General features: G+C 44.5%; 1 protein-coding gene across 1 annotated transcript in view; it reads right to left on the bottom strand.

Moving 5' to 3' along the window:
* MAP6 (microtubule associated protein 6) overlaps nucleotides 1-24,452 on the bottom strand; it is a 46,541-nt gene that overhangs the window by 3,473 nt on the left and 18,616 nt on the right. Inside the window, exons 2-3 of the mRNA XM_014882081.2 lie at nucleotides 11,712-11,925; nucleotides 9,660-9,856 (exon numbers count right to left, since the gene is read on the bottom strand). Coding sequence (XP_014737567.2) covers nucleotides 9,660-9,856; nucleotides 11,712-11,925 — 411 coding nt within the window. The remainder of the gene's footprint in view (nucleotides 1-9,659; nucleotides 9,857-11,711; nucleotides 11,926-24,452) is intronic.

Below are 24,452 nucleotides of genomic sequence, written 5' to 3'. Positions count from 1 at the left end.
TATCAGGGAAGTGCAGAATTCCAGCCTTGCTCTATACCTCAGCAAGCAGAGGGGTTGCTGTCCTTGTAAAGGTGTGAGACCTGGAAACGTGCATCTGTTTGGGGCCAGCAAGGTCTGAAGAGGAAAGTGCCTGGTTGAGAAGTCTGGCCTGATGTAGGTGTGGGATGAGCAACAAGGACCTCAGCCCTTTGGAGTTCAAACCAAAGCAGCAGATAGGCAAACCCTTACAGAGCTCTGTTAGCAGAAATCTGTATGCTAGAAGACTTCTGCCTACCTCCAAGTCAGATGAGGACCTGAGGAGCATGGAGGAATCATGTCCTAAATACTAGTCAGTCCCTAAAACTGCAGCTGAGATTTTTTCAGTGCTTTTTTACTGGTGGAATGTACAGCTTGGAGGAGGAGGCAGCAGCACTGTGGAAGCAAGGCAGGTGGAAGTCATGGTGGCACATAGGATAGGATGCAGCATATCACCTACATAAAGGGATAATTGATCCTCTTTCCCAATACCTCTTTCCAGCACCTACACCAAAATTCCAGGAGACTGGAGATGTCAGGCACAACCCAGCTGCAAGTCTTGCATGTCCTAGATGTCATGTCCAGGCTCTTCACTGAGGATTTTAGCTCCCCACACATTTCATCTCTTCTGTCTGCTCTTGCAGGCAGGACAGGACAGGAGCAGGCACTGAAGGAAGCCCAGGGGACTGAGCATTGCTTGATCCCTCTCCCATCCATGTCCACCAAACTGCTTCAGTTTTGCCTCTCATTAGGTCCTCAGACCTAACTCCTGCAGATGGCCCATGAAACCAGACTGGTGACCATGCTCTGAGCTCACTCAGCATGACCTGGAGCCTGCTTTGCTTTCTGGCAGGCTGGTGTCACACCACAGGCAGTGAGGGTCACTGTAAGGGTAGAGGAACTGAGCTACTCCTGCAACTTCCCATGTTTGTAAGGAGCACCTCTCCACATCTCCATGTGCACCAACAGCTCCTGCCAGCACTGACCAAACTAGTGCTTTGAGGCAATAAATTAGGACAAGGAGGCAGCAAGGAGCCATCTGAGACTGAGTCACAACTGGGTCCTTGATGTACTCACAGGTAGGAGGGACCATGGACAGGTCTAGTCCTCCTCTGGGATGAAGGAAGCAGGTGTCCAGGGCAACTTCCGAGCCACAAGAAGCCTCCTGGGCATCCATCTCTGACACATGCTAAGCCAGCTTTTGCTGATTCCCCTGAGAGATATCTCTGCCCTCTGCTTCCAGTTACAGGGGAATGTAGTTCCTTTACCATCAGCTGTTTCTGCTCTGGGCTATAAGATTTCTCCTTCATTCTCCTTGGCTGCTGCATTTGTTGAGCCACCTGGCAGCACAGGACATCTCTGCAAGAAGCTGGAGAAAAGCCAAACTCTTTATCAGATGCACCAGAGTGGCAAAGGACAGAAGATCCTGCAGCTCTGGATGTGCCAGGCTCCTACACTGACAACAAAGCTTGTCCCTGTGGCTGTGAAAAAAAAAAAAAGAAACAAAGGTACCAGAGGACAAAAGCATGAGCAGTGTCACCCTAAAAGACAGACAGATCTGTGGAGGCAAGACCAACTGCTTGACTGGCCACCAGGACAGACACACAAGACACTTGCAGACTCATCTAGTGAAGTCACACCAAGAACAAAGAGAGAAGGAGCAGTTGGTAGGTGAGGTATCATTTATTCAAGCAGTGAGTGATATCACACAGTACAGGCAAAGAATAAGGCTTACAGTCCAAGAGAGACAGGACATGAGACAGTAACTGAGGAGGATGGGAAGGAGAAGGTCATTGGTGGAGCTGGGAATTTGGGGTGATGTGGAGGGGAAAGGTGCTGGAAGGGGAGAGGTGGGAGAAAGCAAAGGATTGGAGAAGCAGCTGTGGGACAGACACACAAAAGCTGTCAGAGGGGATGGAGGGAAAATTATTCTGAAGGCAAGAAGGAATGGTGGTGTGGTGGGCAAATGGGATCAGATGGGGAGGTGAGGGCATTGCAGACTGCAAGGGAAGGAGCCAAGGGGGAGGGATCTCTGATCAGCAATGAACCTTGGGGAGAGGGGAGAGAGCAGGGCAAGGGGGGCAAAGACATTCACTGTCTGTGGCTCCAGAGCACTGTGTTTCATTAAATTTAGGGTTCACTGAGGGGCTGTGTCTCTGCTGAAAAATCACAGGATCACAGAATTATTTGGATGTGAAGGATCTTCAAGATCCTGTTGTTCCAGCCCCCCTATCATGGACAGGGACACCTTCCACTAGACCAGGTTGTTCCAGCTCCAGTGCAACCTCGCCTTGAACACTTCCAGGGATGGGGCAGCCACAGCTTCTCTGGGCAAATCTCTTGGGTCCAAACAAGGTGGCCACAGCTGCACTTGTCTTCAGTTGGGTACTAAATCCTGAACCAGACCAAGGAGCAGGTCAGTCCAATGGCCAGGGGTTGCTCTCAGGATTTCCCTGCCTTGACCATCTGGTACTGGAACCATCAAGTTCTTATGGGTGCTGTTAACTGATGAGAACAGACCCATCTGCCACCCATCATGTGGTGAGATTCCCTCCACCATGTGCCATGCAGGGTGCTCCTCACTCTTTGCTGTGACCCAGTTCTCCAGACCTCTTTCAGAGCTAGAGAGGATACACCAGTCTCTCCTAGAAGATATGGGAACATCCAGCTTTGTTTGGGGCTTAGGGTTGTTGCATGCCACAGGCTAGGTTGGGGTGGGCAGAGGACAACAAGGAGGGTTCAGAAATCCTTTCCCCTTCCCATCTCTCACACCACTGAACACATGGAAAGCAGTCAGGGCTCTCACATATCACTAAGATCTGCCACTACCATCCATCATTTTTCTGGTGGCTGGTCCTTGTCATTGGCTTCCATGGAGTAGACTACCTGAAGGGAAAGCTGACATTTTTGAAAGCATAAAGATGCCTTCAATCCACTAGTAGGATTTTCTTTTATTCTTGCCTCACATGTCCTCCACATGACAGTCAGGATTAGGGAGTTGTTCCCAAGGCACCCTGCAACAGAAATTAAGAGTGTTTACAAGCAATTCAGAGTTCATGATAGACCACCAGTCCTGAAGTACTCAGAGCTGTGTTATCCCTCATCACACACCCCTGAGCTTGGAAGCAGACCCAGTGGCATTAATGGAATTGCTCCTAACCCAGAAAGGTCAGGTGAATAAGGGCAAATGGAAATGAGGTGCCAATTCCCCAACTGAATCAAACTTACCATGACACTGCTGTAACAAGGCAGAGCAGAGCCCGTGTCTGAGCATCACAATATTTTCCAAATGTGGAATGCTCTTAGAGCTGAGCACATCCGTATCATCATGTTTATACCAGGGAATTTCTCCTTCTTGTATGGCTCCTCTTCTTGATCTGATGTCACTCTTGGGGATGGTTGTTATTCCTTGGACGTTGGGAGGTACAAGCTATGTCAGAAGCATCTTCTTAAAAAGTCTCTTTCTCTGCTGCACTGGCACATTTCTACTTACACCCTAAATCAAAAGAATATCATGACACAAGAGGCTGCATTTGGATAAGGGCTGATATTTCAGCAGATGAAACATCCTTTTACCAGTCAGGGATGTAAAAATGGTGTTTTAATCATTGAGCTGAGGTTTCCAAAAGGAGCTCAGATCTGTGCCCAGGCTGGAGTGGAAGGATGAAGGGTGTCAAGGAAAAATTTCATCCACCCCTGCACAAGGTTCCTAGATGAGTGGACACAATGTATTTAAAAGCAGCTCAGTAAAATTTGAAGCAGAGAGACAACTCCTCATGAGACTGCTCATGGCAGTCAAAGTGACACCTCTGCAAAGCCCCTGATCACTCTCAGGTTACAGAATTATTTAGGTTGGAAAAGACTTCTAAGATGCTCTGTTGTTAAGTATTTGAAAGGGAGACTCGACTTTCAAAATTCAATTTATTGTCTCCCCTCCTTGTTCACTTCGCCCAAACACCAACATTGACAAATAAGACTATTTCTCCTCCAGCTGCTGCCTCCACACCTCCACACTAAATGCTCTTATAAGACCAAGCACTCCATTTTCAGTGAAGCCCTTCAGCACAGCCCTTGGAAAGAGGTGGGCAGTGCCAGTCACCAGTGATTTGGTGAAGATCAAGGACTCAGCACCAGTGGGTTCAGACAGTGATGGTTAAAGACCAGGGAGTCCAGGCCTTCCATTAGCCCAATAGGTCCTACTGTTCCCTTGAAATGCATCCTGCCCTTCCTGTATTTGGGCTCTGTGAGGCTGAGTGAGTTCAGAGATCAGCAGGGAAGCCAGGGCATGTTTTCCAGCATTCACTTTGGGCAGCTGCAGGGAGCAGATGGAGTACCTGTGAAGACTGCAGCAGGGAAAAGACCTTTGTGTCATGGGAGAAGCACTTTGTTGCCCATTATGGATTGTCACAGATAAGCCCCAATAATAACCAAACTTTTAGAAATTAGCATTTTCTCTGCTGTAGAGAGTGAAATGATAAATTCTGTAACCTACAGGCCGGCTGAAACACTCCAAAGATCATATAGGTAGGTGTGATTGATGAATGGATGAAACTGGTGGGGAAGGGAGAGGGAAGGCAGGGTCATACAGAGCACATCAGAAAGCAGCACTGTTACTAGCTTGTGGTCACAAATTGAATAAATTCAGAAAGTGATTTGTAAACCAGGCAGGGATGAGAAACGGCACCCTTAGCAACAGGAAGGCAGAAAAGTTTGGTGGCCCATGGATGTCAACAGAGAGGAGGAGGAGGTGGAGGAGAGGTTTCAAAATCAGAATCATGGCATGGTTTGGATTGAAAGGGACCTTAAAGACCGAGTTCCAAACCTCCTACCATGGGAAGAGACACCTTCCAGTAGACCAGTTTGCTCAAAAATACAGTAATTTTCTTCAGGTTGGTGGGGATATCCATTAAAGGAGAAAATGTGATTAAAAGTTGGAATTTCAGGCTAATTAAAAGAAAAAAGAAATTAAGCTAAGATTAGGGTTCACAACTTAAAAATAAAATTGTGCCCTCAGTCCTGCTTTCTTCTCAAGCATCATTTTTTCCATATAGCCAATGCTTTCATTAATATAAAATTTCTGCTTTGCACTTCTACAGAGTCTGCCAAGCACTTGCTCAACAGTGGCTGGGTTTGCAGTGCACTGAAAGTGCTCAACCCAAGAACTTGCCACTTCCTTCCAAAGAAGATTTATAGCCCCTTCAACCATCTCATTGGCCTCTCAGATGTTCTTCACAGAACAATAGAAAGGTTTGGGCTGCAAGGGACCTTAAAGCTCAATTAGTTCCAATCCCCTGCCATGGGCAGGGACACCTTCCAGCAGACCAGGTTTTTCAGGTTTGGTTTAGGGAGAAAACAAAAGCTGTAGGCAGTTGGAAAAAAGTGTAATTAACATTGGTAAATACACATCATCTACCCTCCCTCCATCTCTCCTTGGGATTTGGTCTCTGCTCCCTGAGCCAGGACAAGGTGGACATGAGCAAGGCACTGCACGGACCCTCTCCTCAAAGACATTTTATATAGAAAACAAAAGAAAACTTGCACCATCCACGTGACTTCACTGTCCATCTTTGCATTTGTAAGCACTTAGAGCTCATGCCAAACTGGTCTGAGGTTAGCAGCCACCTAAAGGGAGTTAGACTGTGCCAGCCCAGCTGTCCCTACAGCAGGCAGGAAAGTGACACCTCTAAGCAACACAAGCCTCATTTTGCTTGGATGGGCATTTCATTCACTTAACTGTGCTTCTGATTGAGAAAACAAGATCAAGGAGGTGGTATTCGTCTTCAGCATTTATTTATCATTGGAAAAAGAACCCTTTGAGCAAGCAAAGATCACAAGCACGTCACAATCAATTGGCGGTACATTAATATGTGTGTGTGTGTGTCTGTGTGTGTGTGAGACTTTCATCAGAATATCAACAATGGAAAAGCACCACAAGGAGGTGTGCTTAACGTGTTTACAAGAGACAATTTGTGATATGCAACCAAACCCAGGCCACAAAATATTAATTAGACACTTCCTATCTGCCTCCAAGAGGCAAGAGTTTGTGGAATGCATGGGTGCCAGGTTTTGGCACTGCTGTGCTGCAAATGAAGAAGCAGGTGATTGGTGTGCAAAGCAGTCAGGAAACAGGAGCTCAGTCAGCAATTAGCACCATTTTGCAGAAAGGAGTAACAGTAGGAATACAGTGAAAATGTGAAAGCAAGCAATAGCACAGCAACTCTCACAGGGTAAAAAGCAAAACATTTCTTTTTTTTTTCTTTTTACAAGAAAAGTAAAATATATTACAAATCAGCAGTGGAACAGAATCAGCATTGTGGTAGCTGGAAACACAGAACAGCAGAACACTGTTTCCCAGTGGAATTGACAAGTTCAGAGCCCAAAATGAATTTGAAATGGCAGAGATTTGGTCTCCTTTCTGATAAACCTGAGTGGGTTGGATGGGCATAGAGTCCGTGGAAGGTACAGCAATGCAGGATTTCACCCTGAGGCTTGCCTCTGCTGTAGTTCCTGGTATTCAATGCAGTGCCAGCCCGTGTGCTTGGATATGTGTGTGTATGCTTGGATGCATGCTGCAGATATGGTGCACATGGAGCACAAGCCAGGATTTCTATCCCTATTTTGTTGATGTGAGAGGAAGATACCTAGGCCTTACCAATCTCCCAGGCTCTTTCTGCAAAGAAAATCTTTCAAGGACCATTGATTCCACCCAAAGACTGGTGTCAAAAATAGGCAGCTCAATGGCCCTTGGAAAGTTCCTTCACTAGAGAGGGAATTAAAACCACTGGCTGACATTTCATAGCTTTGTAGTAGCTTTGTAATGACCTCATGGAATGCCTTAAGTTGAAAGGGACCTTAAAGATTTTCTACTTCCAAGCCCCCTGACACCAAAAAACTTCATGTATTATGGAAACATAAAGCTATATTCTGACCACTCATTGTGTATATTTCAAACACTGTGATGGATGCTCTTCATTAAGAGACAGATACCATCCCAAGCAGTTCATCCTGAGCCATGGAGATGCTTGGATTAAGTGGTCTGAGCATCTTAGTGATGTTCCTTGGGAAAAATTTAGTTCACCTTGAAGTCAAGGGCTAAATTCTCATCGAATTCCAGGTGAAACTGTGGCAAGTGTAGTGTACCCTTAAATGTGAAACTCAGGGCTGAAAAATAATAGGAAGAATTGTTTTGCATGGTCTGTCCTTAGGTAAGATTGGTGTGTTGAGCTATTTGAATTGTCTAGTGCCTTCCTGATGAGTTCTGCCTCCTGTGACATATCATCTTCACAGCTTATGCTACATCCTGTAGGAAAGGACGTTACTGAGGAGTGTGAAGATGCATGAAGCATCTCAAAAGCCAAGGAATCACACCAAGTCTTGGGAGCTCATCTTCTCTGGCTAGTTGTCCTTATGTGACAGGCAGGAAGAGCTGTGAGCAGCTCGCTTCTCCACCAGCTCAACACAAGCCTTTTGCTGAGCTGCTCTGGAGACAGAGCTGAGCAGTGCTGCAGGGGCTTCTGAGCACTCAGAAAAGCAATGATCAATATGGACAGGTTAGCATCTTCATGAGGCATGCATATTAAAAAAAAAAAAAAAAGCCAAAAGCACTACATTCACAAAGATTTCCACAGTTTTACTTCCTGGAGGATTTTCCCTGGTTTCCTCCTAAACAGCGGAGGTTTAAATATATATATATATTTCTATATATGAATATATATTTTCCACATACACAACCTGACTAGCTCATAGCACACAGTTCTAACACAGCTAAGCTTGGAATTACACCACTGAATTCAGAACACTACATTTACTGATACTCAAAGGTTTAGGCTGTTAGCGCAAGGCAAACAGGACACACCACATGATACACTGAACTTGGCATTTATTCATTACTAAGGCCAGCAAATGTCACTATCTGTATATCACAGAGCTTTCCTCCTCATTGGAAACTTTCACTCAGCCTTGTAGCCCACCACTCGTTTCTGTTTCCAAAAGACCCAATTCTAATGGGATGAAACCCCAAAAACGGGACTCCTCACCCTCCCAACCCATCCATTTTTCTGCTAGATATTTTCACATCTCTAAAATACCCCTAGCAGTAAGACTTTCCTTATTCCACCACCTCTACAGCAACACATCACCTCCCTACTCTACTTCCCATCTCTGTCTCCATGCTTCCCAACTGTCCACTGGAAGTTTCAAGCTGGACTTCATATTAGGAGAGTTAATTTGGAGCTGCAAAAATAAGTAACAAGAACCCTGCATCTTAACTTGCAGCCACTCTGCTATGGGAGAGTTTAACAGCTCCATTTGGTGGGATAAAGATTAATCCTTATGTATTTAGGACTCAATCCAGAAGTTAGGCACAAAAATTTGGATTGGGACCACAACTCTCCCACTAATCCAGTGGCCCAGATTTTGTGGCATGCAATGCCATTCTGTTGGGCCAGTTCACACTCGCTGACAAATGGTCCTGCTGTGTTTAGGGCTTCCAAACTGGTCATGGGGATTTCCTAGAATAAGAGCACAGTAAATACGATTGAAACCCTGAGATCTTGTCTGGAGGGAGTCTAGGGATCCCAGCAACTTTTTTATGGCCCTCTTGAGATTCTCATGAGCCAACATGAACATAAACAGCTGGAAGAATAAACACAACGAGGGGCTGACAGCTCTAGCCAACCTTGGTGACACATTTCTTTCTACCCCTTGGAAGGTCACACCTGCAAACTAAACCACTTTTTGAAACCTAGCTCTTCCTGTTGGCATCCCAGAAGTGAAGAAAGCAGACCAAGATTCAAAACAAACCAGGAATAATTAACAAGATCCATAACTCAGGGGAAACGATAGGGAAGAACAACCTGCTGACAACCTAGCCTAACCTGCCATGTGCTTGGAAAGTTTTCACTGCTCACTGCACCTTTCCTCACCATTTTTGTATTAAATCAAGGACTTCAAGCGCTGTTGATGAGTGAAGTTGCCTTGATGCAGCTAAATGTACTCCCAGCTACCCTTGGGGAGGATTTGGCCCTTTGTTTCCATGGGATCTCCTTTCCTGCTGTTTCTTGGAGCAGAATTCCCATCAGTGCCACCAGGGGAAATAATTCTTGGCCACACCATTGATTTTGGTGGATTTACAGCATATCCATGGCACCATGAATGAACTGATCCTCTCTGCCTCCAAACACATTTACCTGTTGACACCAGTGGGAGATGACACAACAATGGCCAACCCAAAAGGGCTTCATGGGATGAGAGCACAGCCCCTCCATGGCTCAGTGGGCACTTCCATGCTGCCAAAGCACTGAAGAACCAAGCCTGAGGAAAGGGACAAGCTGTTGGATGTAATCACTGTTGATCCATCACCTTCATCTCTTAGGACCCTGCTTATGCATCCTCACATCCCTCACTCTGTGCAGAGCCGTGTTGTGCAGGCAAAGCAGAACAACCTGACCTCAGAAACAAGGATTTCCTAATCCTCCTTGGAAATAAAACAGAAAAGCTTCTAATACAATCAGAACAAAAAGCAGATTAGAAGCCTCTAATTAATTTTGTGGCCTTTATTTAATCAAAGGGAAAAAAAAAAAGGAAGGAAGGAAGAAAGAAAAGGAAAAAAAATGAGAAAGAAAGGAAAGTGCAGTGACATTTACTCTTTTGCCTCAGCCAGTTTATTGTTCATCTCTTTACTTTTCTCCTTATCCTCTGGCTTTGCAGTGTTGGAGGTCTCGGCGCTCTTTTTCTTGGCAGCCCGGCCAGATGCAATCTGCTTGTCTTTGGCCTTTTTCAGAGGTTTATGGCTTGTTGTGGTCTTTTTTGGTTTGGAAGGCTTTATGCTAGGCTTTTCCACCTGCATGAAGGGCGACAGGCAAAACGACAACACACAGATGGAGAAAGAGAGAGAGGGAGAGAGGAGAGACACAAGGAAAAGTGGAAAACAGGATTTAGATCTGAAACAGCACAAATGTTACTTATCTGCTCATCTCTGCCCTGCCACAGAGGCAGGGGAGCAGCTGAGCTTATGCTGTGTTGCAAATGGTCGGCTCCTTTCAGGATGCCCTGAAGTCACTGCCCCTGGAGCCAACAGAGCCCAGGGTGAGTAGGAGAGCAGGGTGAATAGGAGAGGGAATATTATCAGTCATTTTATCAATTTCTGCATCTTTCTCTGACTTCAGGAGGGGTTTTGCAAATCCACAGAGGATTGTCTCTCTCTGGACTGGAAGCAGAGAAATGATGCTCAGGACAAAGAGGCTGCTCTAAGTCTCCATCTTTCTTGCAGGAGGGGACTCCTCTGTTTGTTTGTCCTTAACAGATTCCCAAAATGGAGAAAAATTACTTTGGGATACCTGAGGTGCAGAACACTAATTGGCACATGAGAAAATTCCACAACAATGTCTTATTTTGACACCCCCAAAATAGCAAGGACAGTCACAAAAATTAAGGGAGAACAGAAGCTCTCCTCTCCTACATGCTCGCCCTGCAACCCCTCTCAGTCCTCACAGACCTAAGCACTCATCAACTTAGGGAACAGCTTATGGTCCTCCATTTAAGACTTCATAGACTGATTCCTTTTATATGCAGATCCTCTGCTGGTCCTAGAAAACAAGGCTGGAAGACATTTCAGCTCAGGCCCTTCTCAACACGTGTTCTCAATCTGATCAAAGCCAGAAGTTTATACTGTCCAAATCTGAGGAATGATCTGAATTAATGGCAGACGTCTGGCTCCTGGCATAAAATGTAATGTGGGGCTCCTAAAGTTTTGGAAGAAAAAAACTGCCTGGATAATCACACAGGAAATGGCAACAGAAAAACCTCTTCATCTTGGCCCTACCCTCAATTCTTCACAGTTTCACGTAGGGTAGTATTGTCTCCAAAGTGCCTCAAGCTGTCCTAGAGCCCATAGAATTATACAACAGTTTGGGCTGGAAGAGTCCTTAGAGAACATCTCATTCCCTACCCCCTGCATGGGCTGGGGCATCTTCTACTAGACCTGGTTGCTCCAAGCTCCCTCAAATCTGGCACTGGACACTTCCAGGCATGGGACAGCCACAGGGCCTCACCATCCTCACAGCCAAGAATTTCTTCCCAATATCCCTTCTAATCCTGCCCTCTGGCAGTGGGAAGCCGTTCTCCATTGTCCTGTCCCTCCAGGCCCTTGTCCAAAGTCCCTCTCCAGCTCTCCTGGAGCCCTGTTAGGCACTGACAGGGGCTCTGAAGTCTCCCCAGAGCCTTCTCTTCTCCAAGATAAACATCCTCAGCTCTCCCAGCCTGTCTCTGTAACAGAGGTGCTCCATCTCTTGGAGCATCTCTATAGCCTCTTCTGGACTCAGTCCAACAGATCCATGTCCTTCCCAAGCTGAGGACCCCAGAGCTGGAGGCAGCACTGCATATGGGGGTCTCACAGAGCAGGGGGACAGAATGGAACAGCAGGACAGAATCCCCTCCCTGACCTCCCTGTCCACGCTGTGGGATCAGCCCAGGACCCTGCTGGCTTTCTGGGCTGGCAGCACACGTGGCCGTGGGACATGTTTAGACTTTTATTCACCACCATCTCCACGGTGGATCCCGAGATGCAGCTGTTGTCTGGAATGAGGATACCACACAAGGGGAGTGACAGCAAGCAGTGTTCAACCCAGCCTTACTGTGTTGGACACGTCCCAGCAGGAGCAGGGATGGCCCTGGGTCCCCTCTGCCGTGTTTCTCACCTTTGGAGGTTCTTTGTAGGGCTCGCTGTAGAGGGTGCGTATCCTTCTGCGTTCCAGGTATTTGTTATCAGCTGGAGAAGGCTTACTGGTTTCCCCCTTGAACTGAGCACTGTAACTGGTTTCATGGGTCATTTTCTCCTCTGGTGGCTTGTACTGAGGCTTTGCTTTTATCATTTTCACGGGCTTGACATCTATCCAGGGTCTGAACTCATTTCTGAAGATCAAAAAGGAGAAAGGTTCAGGAATGAAACCAACAGAAGAGCAACAATAACATGAGAATGGAGTCTTGCATTGCTCAACCAAGTCTTTGTGGAAAGGATTTTGCTTCCATGCAATCAGGTTTACATAGAAACTGTCTCCCAACAATTCATTTTTTACCTCATCCAAAACCTTTTGACACATTATGAGAAATTAAAATGAAATGTGGTCTATTAAAATCAGCCTGTGATCTTACACCTTAGCCATGCCTGTAAGCAGAGATTGGTATGAGTCCACCTATATTGCACCTATTAGACAGAACAATTTTGTTAATTCTATACTAACAGATAAATAATTAGGACTAATAGACAACACAATTAACACAATACCAGCTAAGATGTAAACTCAAGCAGAGACGGGAATGCAGTTTGTCAGGTATATTGTGAGCTATGGCTTCCCTTTATCAACTGATAGTGGATTCCTGAATTACAGGGCAAAAGTAACACCATCTTTCATTTTTTTGGACAGAGTTGCAAGTTCTGGTAGAAAAAGCCCCAAACACAGTTGAAAGTGTGGATCAGTGTCTTCTGGACACATTCTGCTTCCCATCCACAGCTTCCTTCTCTTGCTTTTTGTACTTCTTCCCAATACAATAGCATCAACCTTCCAGGTTTGAAGCAAACCATTTCAATTTTTCTCTAAAACTCACCATTCACCTGAGAATGGGGAGGGAGAAACCCTAAAGAGGTTGCTAACTTGGGGGCTGTGCTCTGACATAGGCCAAGACAGTGTTTATAGCCTTAAAACTCCAATTCAAATCAGGATCTATCCTACCAGTGCTGATACAAGCCCTCTGCAAAGGAGTAAACTTTCCTTGGAAATCACAGAATTGCAGAATGGTTTGAGTTGGCCAAGACCTTAAAGCTCATCTCATTCCAACCCCTTTCCATGGGCAGAGACATCTTCCAGTAGACCAGGTTGCTCCAAGATCCTGTCTTAATTTCAGGACTTCCAAGGCATTAACCTTCTTAAGTTACAGACCCTGCCCCTCCTGCCTGTTCCACTTAACCCCTTTTGGGCTGTATTATTATTTTTCAGCATAGATTACTAGGTGTCCTGGTTTAAAAGACAAGTGTCTGCTTAGGAAGGCGGGAACCTTCCTGAAATGGAAAATATGATCCCCTCCTTACTATAATAACTTTGAAATTATGGGGCTTTCAGGCAAAAATAAGGGAAAAGGAATAACAGTTCTTTACTAAAATAAATATATATATTTATGCATATATATATATATATATATATATATATATATAAGAACATAAAACAAGGCAGACAAATATCAATGACAACAGCAACAACAACAAAACAGACCCACCCCAAGGCAAGAAACCACCACACTGCTTCTCTCCCTCCCCTAGAACCATTCCAATGATATGCCAATGCCCTGGCTACATCTTTTGTCCTTTAAATCGAGGTCCATTCACCATCTCTATGAGAAGAAATGGAAGAAAATTCTCTAAAGAAGAAAAAAAAAACCCTAACCCCCAACACTAGGGAAATGAACTCTGTGTAAGGGGGATGTGTAATCCCTTCCTGTAATACTTTTGAATATCTTAATCAGCTTCAACCAAATTTATCAAACAGAATGGGGATATTCGGTTTTACTTCTATGAAGATAAGCAGCTGTATTGAGTCCAGAGGATCAGGAAAGCTTAAGTGTGGACATGTGCATGTCATCATGAGATTTAGCAGTTTTGTATCTGTTTTTTATTTTTGCCTGTTGCAGCTTGTTAGTAAACTGTTATTTTTTCGGTTATCTACTCATCTATGTTCCTTATTGGTGGAAAGGAATTGTTAGAACCTATAAAGGGAGACAATTCATTCCAGAGCGTTCTCCTTTAAATTGGCTCAAACCAAGACAGAATGACAAACTCAAAGTTCATTTTAAACTCCTCAAAAGAGGCTTCTTCCTAGGATCCACTTTTGTTCCAAAGTAGACTGTATATTTCAAATATTTGGAAATAAACAAAATGGTGGTCTAATTCTCTCTGCCCATCTGTCTCTCACATTCCTTTCCTAGCGACTTCAAAACCCATTAGCTATTTTCTACTGTATTTGTGGCAGAAGTGGAAATCTCAGAGGTGAAAATCACAATAGCTTTCCTCAAGATCAGTGAATGGGCACATGGGGAACATCCAAGTGACGTTCTGCAGCTGAGGGAAAGAGGTAAAATTAATATTTCTCAATCATTCTCAGGACAGCTGAACAAGCAGCCCCCATGGATCACCAGATCAACCAGCAAGACCAAGCACAGGTTGTGTCTACACAAGAGACAAAGGGCAAAGGCTGTTGTGGTGTGGATGTAGGGAGTGGTTTCAAAGGTGGAACACAAACCAGGATTTATTCATTCTGCTGCTCATAGAATGCTGGTTTATACAGAAGTGAGCTCTGAAGCAGTGTGACTGTATTTGTTACCACAGTGCCCGGTAACTTCAGTAGCAGATGTATTATGCAAACATAAACATTCAGGAAGCACAGGCTTGTCCCCCAATCCCCTGTGATGTCTGTAGAAAAGGCACAGAAAAGCGTTGTCCTCCCTGTGGCCTGTCAGGGAATGCATTTCTGCAACAGAGCTGAGCTCTTAATGCAACAATCAGTCTCATCTGGCAGTGAAAAATGAGACTGCTTGTCTCCATCCTTGCTTTGCTGGTCTGAATAGAGATGTAACAATTCTGTAAGTACTCAGCTCCACTGTTCTTGGTGATTGGACTTGAGCCTTGACTACTTTATGTCTCCCAAGATGAGCCTTTGCAGGCAAATAACACAACAGCAGCCATTCTTAGGTGTATGTGCACTAATACACTGTGTCTCCAGCTCTGGAATAGCTCAGCCACAGCCTCTGGAAATGGAGGATAGAAAGCAATTGATCTAGAAGTGCCACACCTTGTTGACAAAGAAATTCTAAATACCAGTATGTCACATGGATTCAGTGCAATCTAGAAACAGCAGGTTGCCCAGATCAGTTGTGGCTGCCCCATCCCTGGAAGAATTCGAAACCAGGTCGCATGGGGCTTGGAGCAACCTGGTCTAGTGGAAATTGTCCCTGCCTGTGGCAGGAGGGGTGGAATAAGATGACCTTTAAAGGTCCTTTACAACCCCAACCATTCTGTGATTCTGTGTTTATATTCTAAATCTAAATCCTTTTCAGGCAAATGTTTTTACACCAGCTAATATACTACATCTGGTCCCTTCAAGTATGTGAGAGAGCATGGACCAGGTTCATATGGAGTCCTACCACACCTGGGATGGACCAGCCACTCCCTCTTGTTACCACACACACAGAATTAGACTGGTTTGATTTGAAAGGGATTTCTAAGGTCATGTCATTCCAACCGCCCTGCCACAGGCAGGGACAGTTCCCAGTAGATCACTGAAACAGCCAGTGTGTCCAGTTCTCCATATCTGCCATCCAGACCTGCAGAGACAGCAGGAGGAGAGAATCTCTGACCATTTACTACAGTTACTGCTGGTGTAACAGGCTGGTCTCAAAGCCTATTATGATATTCAGGCAACACAAAACTTAAACAAGTGTTACTAGAATAGACACAGGCTATCCTCTGCTGATTGCATCAGTGCCCAGAAACTCAACGTAGTTAGTGAGAACGAATCCCTAAATCTCTCCATCTCTAGCACAGATGAGTGAGGGAAAACAACCTATTGGGAAGTGCCCTTGGAATATGCCAGCTCCTGAATCCAACCCAACAATTGCTTGGAAAAGCATTAGTTGCAACGGGCCAGAATTGCAGCCATAAGTGTGCTAGCAACCTTGCAACCTGGGTCACTGTGTCTGAGTGTCAGGCACAGGGAATTTCCTAATGCAAAGTATGAAGGTGCCCTCCTTGGGGTCTGCATCTCTACTGCTGGTAGGGATGAAGGGGATGTCTCAGCAAGGTAACCTAAATCCCCCTTCCAGGTCTGATGGCTCTCAATCAAATGTCTGTCTGATACTGTTCAATGTCACCATGACCTTGTGTGGTCCAAACAGTGCACGGCACAGCTATAAGCTCTTCAGGCAGTTGCACTGCATTTCCTGTGCAATGCCCTATTGCTGGAAGTGTTCAAGGTCAGGTTGGACAGGACTTGGAGCAACCTGGGCTAGTGGGAGGTGTCCATGGCAGGGAATTGGAACTGGATGGTCTTTAAGAGCCTTTCAAACCCAAACCATTCTGTGATTCCATCATCTGGAACTGGCCTGATTCTCCAGGATCTTTATGCCACTCAGAGATGTTGTGCTAGACATTTAAATACTTCTTATATGCAGTGAAGAAGTAAGAGGAGAGTTAGCAGCTTTAAAAGTTAATTATATTAAAAAAAAATTTATTCTGGGTATACTAAAAATATCCGTACTCTTAGGTACTATATTGGTTGCTCTTGTAACACTAAAATGTGTTATTTATGTGTAATTATGCTGGTTTGGAGAAAGATCCAGTCATTCTGACACTTCCTTCAATATTATTTAACATTCCAAGGCCAATTTGTGGGGAAGGTGCCAAAAGTTACAAATACCTTCTATAATCTGAAATAAGCCCTGAAAATGTTACTTTCCCCTTATTTTCAGAACAGCAGGTCACAGTGGTTTCTGGACCTTTAAAGAATTCTGCACACCAAATTAGGTCTGAAAGTATTCAAGGAACATGCTAGAACCCATCCTAAAAGAGGTTGGTCTCACAGCTCACTTAAACCTTTGCTCAAGCAGCAAGTATGGATCAGCTCCAGTCTGGATGTAACCAACAGGCACAGCTTAGTCCAACTCTGAGATTCTTCATCCAAGGGATTTTCAATGTTCTTAATTTTGCTGAGGAAAATTTTAAGAACTTCTCTCTTTGCATGAAATGGAGGGTTGAACTGAAATAGCATCAAATTACATCTCCTAATTTTCTGCCTAGTTTTGGTCCTAGCCTTACAAAGAATAATTAGAATTGATAGAGAACCCAGTGCTGACTTGAAATGGAACTTGAAATAAAGCTCAGTGAAAAAGAGTATTGTCAGGCATCAGGTGACCTTTTGCAAGCCACATTCAACAGGAAAATTTCCCAGTGAGGGTTAAGAGAGTTTATCTATGTACAGACCTGATGAGAACATAAGGCTGTACAGGACAGGGCAGATGCATTACAAATGCAAAATCTGTAAATCAAAATTCGTAAAATGCAGCAGATCTTATCAGATGACAGCAGCCTGGGGAGGTGGTGGCTTGATCCATGTCCATGGAAGCCAAGCCTGATCTCCACATAGATCAGTGAACACCACACTGCTCTTGCTGAGGCTTTGTGCACACTGGTTGTTTTAATTGCACTTTCCTTTTGCCTGAGGATTGCTGAAGGTGGTGGCAAGATGAAGATGACCTGAACAGCCTCTTTCAGCCCAGCCAGGGCACACTGGGGTTGAAATGAGCTCCCAGTTGGAGATGCTTGTCAAGTCCTTTGTAGGCACAGATTGCCTTTATCTACTGATGCCAAAGGAAAGACAAAAGGGGGAAGGAAACACAGAACAGGGCAAGGTTTAACCACTTCAAGCTTCCACCTTCTTTGAAGGACTTTAAAGAGAGGCTACATTTGCTCAGCAACAGCACAGGGTGTTCGATGTATTCTGCTGACAGCAGCTCTGCTGGCACTGAGCCAGGCCAATTCCCTCTTCTTGGTATACACATACAAAATAATGAATAATGTGGAAAAAGGAGATGGGGGGCTTCATATCCCTGCACAGGAGGGATATTTCTAGCTTAATCTGGAAAAGTTAATCTCGATGAAAGAAGAAAAATATTCATATTTTTCATTAAAAAAAAAAAAAAGAAAACGTTACAAAATGCTAGGCCTGAAGCATTTAATTAATTCTAAAATGAAACTTCAAGTTTCTTTTTCAGTTCCTTTAATTCTTTTTTTATCCAATTTTCCCCTTTATTCTACACAGGAACACACCAAAAACTATGAATCCTCTTACAAAGCAAAACATCAAAATGTTTCACAAAGACTATTTCAGAACATCAGATTTCTCCTTAATGTTTCTCTAAATAAAAAGACACATTTGAGCCAAACTAAGCAGAAAGTATGTCTGGGATTTTCAAATTATTTTGCCTTTCTGGAATACAGTGTCATTTAAGTATTTTCCTGCTCTTAAAACAGGAAAAGAGAGTTTAGTGAAATGAAGTAGTGGGCAACCCAAAATCCATAATAATGGCTGGATGAACTCAATGCCAAAGGAGGACATTGAACTTCAGTATATAATGAGATTTGATTAAATCATGGCTATTTAGATGGATAGCAAGAGTATTCAGAGTTGCCTTCAGCATTTAACTGCTCCCAAAAAACCATGAGCCAAAGCAGGAGTTATTCCATGATGGAGGAATCTCCTCCAACCCCCCTCTGGTTGTCTGATTCTGGCTGTGATTGGTTGAAGATACTGGACTACATGGATTCCAGGTAAATTCTGCTCAGCAAGGATTGCTCAGGTGAGGAGCAGGATTGTGTTTTGATTCTAAAGCTGTTCTCTTTTCTAATGTGAACAAAAATAAATACATTTGGACTCAGCATAAACAGGTGCATCCTCCTGCAAACACAACTGATTTTAAAGCCTGATCAATGGTTACTGCTCTGCAAGAGCCCAAACCTGCCTCCTAACCCATTTCCAGCAGCAAAGGAATGCTGTCCCATGCTGAGGTCCCTCATGCAATAGTAAATAGCATAATGTGCTCTTGCCTTGCAAAGAAATAAACCTAAAATTCTGAGGAAGAGTGATTTTTTACTTCACCTGACATTTTACTGCAACACAACATGTCCCCTGCACCCTAAGATACTGGAGCTGTTGGGATGAGTTTGGGGGAGGCAATGGAGATGCTGCAAGGGCTGGAATCCCTCTGCTCTGGAGACAGGCTGGAGAGCTGAGAGTTTTCACCTAGAGAAGGCTCTGAGAGACCTTAGAACCCCTGCCAGTCCCTAAAGGGGCTCCAAGCGACCTGGAGAGGGACTTTGGGCAAGGGACTGGAGTGACAGGACAAGGAGAATGGCTTCCCATTAACAGAGGGCAGGGTTAGATGGGATATTGGGATGAAATTCTTCCCTGTGAGGGTGGCAAAGCCCTGGTACAGGTTGCCCAGAGAAGCTGTGACTGCCCCATCCCTGGAAGTGTACAAGGCCAGGTTGGATGGGGCTCAGAGAAGTCTGGTCTAGTTTCAAGTATCTCTGCCCATGGCAGGGGGCTGGAACAAGATAATCTTTAATGTCCCTTCCAGCCCCAACCAGTCTGTGATGCTGATTCAGCCATTTAATTCCATTTTCTATCCCAGTCTTCTTTGGTTAAAAGGTGCATTCCAACCAACTCCTGTTTTCAATGGTCTTGTCAACATATAAATTTGCCACTGCAAGTATAAGAACACCCTTGTCACTGCCTGCTGCATCCAGTGCCTCATCTCCAACTCCTACATGGAGGCTTAATGACAGATTTATCCTCTAATGCCTGTGCTATTATCTTGTACACAATAATTTACTGTAAAGCTTCACTGAGGCTGTGAATGGTACAAAGAAGCTCCTGGTGGCCAAGATTATTTTTCCCCCAAGCATTAATAATCAACCTCTAAGACTTGCAGATACACACATAGATACACATATATATAAATGTATGTACAGAGAGCAAGTCTGTTTGGATAAGCCAATTGTGTACAAAGACTAAAACAATGTGAAATTTATTAATGAATTAATTTGAAACTTGTACAACGGAGTGGATGTGAGCAGGATGGGGAGGGATCAGCATCTCTAAACATCCCTGGTGAGAGCCCATCAAGCACAGCCCTGGCACAAAAGAAAAGTACTGAGCCTTCAAGAAGGTGACTTTAGCACTAGCTGAAGGAGGTTATGAGCAGGACAATCAATGTACTGGAAAGGATGAAACCAAGTCCTCTGGCAGAGCAGAACCATGTTGCCATCCATTTATAAAAGCTGTTTGAGTCAGCAGCCCCCAAGTAATGGATATTGCTTGGCCTGAGGACCATGTAATGTGGGCTTTCAAGGAGGAAGAATTATTGTGCAGGCTATCATAATTAAAATGTCACAAAACCAGGACTGAAGGTGATGGTGAACACTGCAGAGGGCCAAAGAGCTGAGTGAGATACACAGTTGTGGGTGATTAACTCTAAGAGTAACATCCCAGCCAGTGTGGAGAGGTGCATGTATGATGCAAAAGGGTGAGATAAATCCTCATGCTCATACTAAGTGGCACATCTAGGCAGCTTTGTCACACAAAACCAACTTTGTGGACCTCAGGGTAAACACCAGCACCTCCAGGATTGTTTCCTTCTTTCCACTACTGCCTTCACCTTAGATTTGCTCTCCAGCCTCCAGCCTGCACCCAGTTCCCTGTGCTCCCCAGCCAAAGGGAGAACATACTCTGAGCCTGGTAAAGGATATCCATCAGCATCTAAAACAGTCCAGGGGCCCAAAGCCATCCCTACCTCCTGGCAGCTGAACACCTGCAAAGGGAACAGCATGGACTCTGGGGAGCCTAACACTGGGAGGTCCCACAGCAGAAATGCCAGAAACCAGGAAAAGGTGTATATGGAGTTATAGAGAGATTAAACCAAACAATACTGACACCTCCTGGTGTGAATGACAATCCTGTGGAAATCTGACAGTTTATACCACTCTGAATTTCCCTGTGCATTATAAACTTACGGGTCCTGCTAAGGAAGGGACACGTGTTGGCCATTCCATACAGTAGTTTTCATGTCTCCATACAGGCTCAAGCCTGTACAGATGATGAATTCGATGTTGGTGTCACCAAGGAAGCCAGCCCATGCAGCCTGATGGAAAAGCTCCCAGGGTGATCACAGCCTGAGCTTGCTTGCAGAAATAATCCATCTGTAAATGTCACATTCACCCCTGGAAAATGGGTCAGGATCAGGTCAAAGTTCTGCCAACATCTCATTTAATTGCCAGTACATCTCTTCTCTAGTGGATTGGTCTAGGAGCAGCAACTCAGCCCCCTTGTCCTCCAAAAGGACAGATGACTGTAAAATTTGCCACACAGTTAAACAAACAAAGCAATTCACAGCATGGCTGCTCTGACACAACAGGTTCTTTATCTATAGAGTGCTGTAGGACTGGGAGAAGTGTTGCCACAGGCAGATCTGGATAGGCTGCAGGGACCAGAACAGGGTGAGCAGAGCCTGTAGCAGAATTTCTGCCCAAAGCTTATCTGTTGTTTGTTAGCTGGTGCAATAACTCCGGGCATCTTGCTTGGAGTAAGCACCACATAAGCCTTGGTGAGAGACAGTTTTGCCTTGCAGTGAGTTATTTTAGTGCCAAAGGATTGATGCTTTCAGCTAACAGCAAACATCTTGCTGTGGAAGCAGATATGGGAAGATAAGCTGAAATTTCTGACTGACAGACACTTCACTTTACAAACTATAAAAGCTACACCATATTTTCACAAAGCAGAAATCTTCTGCGTGCTCCTTGGAATGTGTGGAGTCTTCTCCCCAAAGCTGAGATGCTGACTTTCATGGTTACTCCTCTAGGGGTTGAGTGATAGGACTTTGGGTATCCCACCATCAATTGGTGATAAATTACATTGACTCCTAATCTATACTGTTTCTTTGCTAGCTGTAATACAGGTACATTTGTATAATGCACTGTTTTATTAATCCTTTGTTTTATCCTGTGTAGTAAGTAACTCTGTTTAAGGCCTTTCATCCATTAAGCTCCTGTCTATTCAAGAAATAACTCATTTTTTAATAGACCTGATTGGCCATTCTTAAGAATTTGCAAGCCAGAGTGATTTAGCTGTGGGTCACCTGAGTAAAGCTGCTGCCAAAAATGTGAACCTAAGGCAGGGCTTGCCTAACACACTCACTTGATCCATAACAGAGTCAAAATGCTCTTTTGAGAGTTTGCTGAACCAGGAGCATCCAATATCTGACTCTCTGTTCAAGACAACCCACACAACTGCACAGAAATATGGACATGTGAATTAAGTAGGCTCATGTATTAGGGTCCTAGGGATAAAACCCTTGAGAAGAAACATTCATGTTAGGAAAGTGGAAGAAATTGCAAAGACAACATAGCATTGGAAATTCTTCTCAAAGTGCAAAGATTTTTTTAGTGCAATTCATGGTGAATGCAATGAAATAATTCAAATATCTAATTGGATTCAGAGAAACTGGCAGCTGCCTGCCTCTGCTCATCCTCATGCAAAAAGGGCACAATGAATCACTCAATCTTTAAGAATGGAAAAGCCCTCTAAGATTGAGTCCCCCAGCACTGCCAAGCCCACCATTAACCGATGTTTCCAAGTGCTGTATCTATCTGGCCCTGCTAAATCTGCCTGTTAAATCCTTCCAGGATGGGGATTCTACCACTGCCCTGGGCAGCCTGTGCCAGGGCTGAACAACCCTCATCTAAGGGCCTTGTGAGCCTTTGGTTCTAGTGGCATTCTTGGCAGAGAGATGTTTTTCACACCTCATATAAAGTGTCTGAAGACACAAATTGCAGATGACCTAAAAGTGCATTATTTCAGTTCATCAGAAAACTTCAGCACATGCATAGTGGCCCTTAGCTGCTCCACAGATGGAAATATTGACAATAAACAACTTCCTGAATCAGAGCTTCATACTGCAAAAGCTATGAATGAATCCATGTGAATCCATGATATGACTTGTAAGAGGAGAATCTGGTGCAGCAAAATGTGCTAATGAACACCTAGGAAAATGAAGCTTTTTAAGGTCAAATGAAGCCATTGCATTTCATAAACTCAGTGTCATTAGTCTTTGGTGGAGATCCAACAGCAGGATGAGGAGAGAAGCCCAAGGCATCAACTTTCAGCAAAGACAGGACAGATGGTTGGTTAAAGAATTGAAGAGCTACTGCCTGAGGAGATGAAGGACAAGTGCATCTCACTGACTGGCACTGCTGACAACACCTCTGGTCCAAATTCATGGAATGCTAGAATGGCTGAAGGGACCTTAAAACTCATGTCACTCCAATTGCCCTGCCATGGGCACAGACACCTTCCACCTATACCAGGTTGCCCCAAGTCCCACACAGCCTGGCCTTGAACACTTTCAGGGATGGGAGAGCCACAGCTTCCCCGGAAACCTGTGCCAGTATCCATTCACACTGCTAGGAGAGAGTTCATTAATTCCAATTACTCTCATAGTGCTGGGCAGGGACTGCTGGGGAAACCTTCCTTCCCAGACTTTATGGGAAGCTCTGCTGTGAAGCTGCTTGACCCATCACCAGCTCCTGTTTCCTAAATCCTGCCCCTTCTCCAACAGGTGATGCTACAGTCCACTGCATGGGAACTGCGACGCTTGCCCTTGGGGCACAGGATAGAGACGGGTGGTGCCTGGGACCACAAGTAAGATTTTGTCTGAATTTCTCAATTATCATCCAAATCATGGATACAGAAGGATGAGTCTCCCTGGAGAAAGGTCAGGACATCACTGTTGACAAGAAGTATCTTTTCTGTCACAGCAATATAATTCGACTTGCTGTATTTTGCTGCTCCCTGCAGGGAATCATTACTTCCCTTCTTCCTTAGTGTTGTTCTTAGATTTCATTTCTAGTCTGCATAACTGTAATTACTCACATGGGAGCAGAAATAGATTAACCAGTAAAGGTGGATAAAGGATGAAGATTGTGAAAATTAAACAGCAGCAATAATGTTTCATCCCTCCATAGATGATTTGGGCAATCTTATTTGCTCCTCACTGCAGTAGCTACCATATGATTGCATCTCAATATCCTGTAAATGCTGATTGGGCAGATGTGGGACACATATTGAGAAAGTAAGAAAATTACAGCCTAAAAAAATATTTCAGGCTGGAGCTTTTCAGCTCTGTTCCCAGCTGATAAGCTGGTCCAGCTCAAGGCAAGGGAGAATTTCTCCCAAAGTGATAATTTGGTCAAAATAAAAAGGAATTAATAACAAGATAGAACACCTGTTGTGGTGCACAACCAAGCCCTGGGAATGAGATGTCTTCTCTCTGAACCAATCACCTTTTCTCTAGTCTTGGAGTTGCGAGTCATGCTATAAAATCAAGTGTGTTTCTGAATAAACTTGTCTCTTTCTTCCTGTCATGAAAAACAACCATGTAGCTGTGCATCTAATTTCCACCACACTTAAAGGGTTAAAACCCCCTTCCTCAGCTACAGGCAGACGCCTAAAATTTAACTATTTACATGAAAAATTCGGAAATTAGGTAGTCACCTGTCTTGGAGTGATTTGTGATGATAGTCTATTCCATGATTCCATGCTTTATGCCCAAAAATGGTTGGTTGCTGTATCTTTAAGGCCCAGGACTAGATGTGTGCAGGGCTGGGGAGTGGGGAGCTTTGGGCTCCTTGGCTGTTTTTTTCAAAGGCTTCCTAGCAAGGTGTTCCATGACCCTGTGCAGTTTGGTTTTGCTTGGCCAGCTTGATTTTGTAGGCCCAGGCAAGAAGCTTTATCCTTCCCTGGCCTTGAAGAAGCTGCAGCAGCAATCTTTCAGTTGTCTTT

Source organism: Sturnus vulgaris, chromosome 2, assembly GCF_052056855.1.
Source record: "Sturnus vulgaris isolate bStuVul1 chromosome 2, bStuVul1.hap1, whole genome shotgun sequence".
Taxonomy (NCBI): Eukaryota; Metazoa; Chordata; class Aves; order Passeriformes; family Sturnidae; genus Sturnus; species Sturnus vulgaris.
Note: the sequence above shows the minus strand (reverse complement) of the source record. Positions and strands in the feature narration are given on the sequence as shown.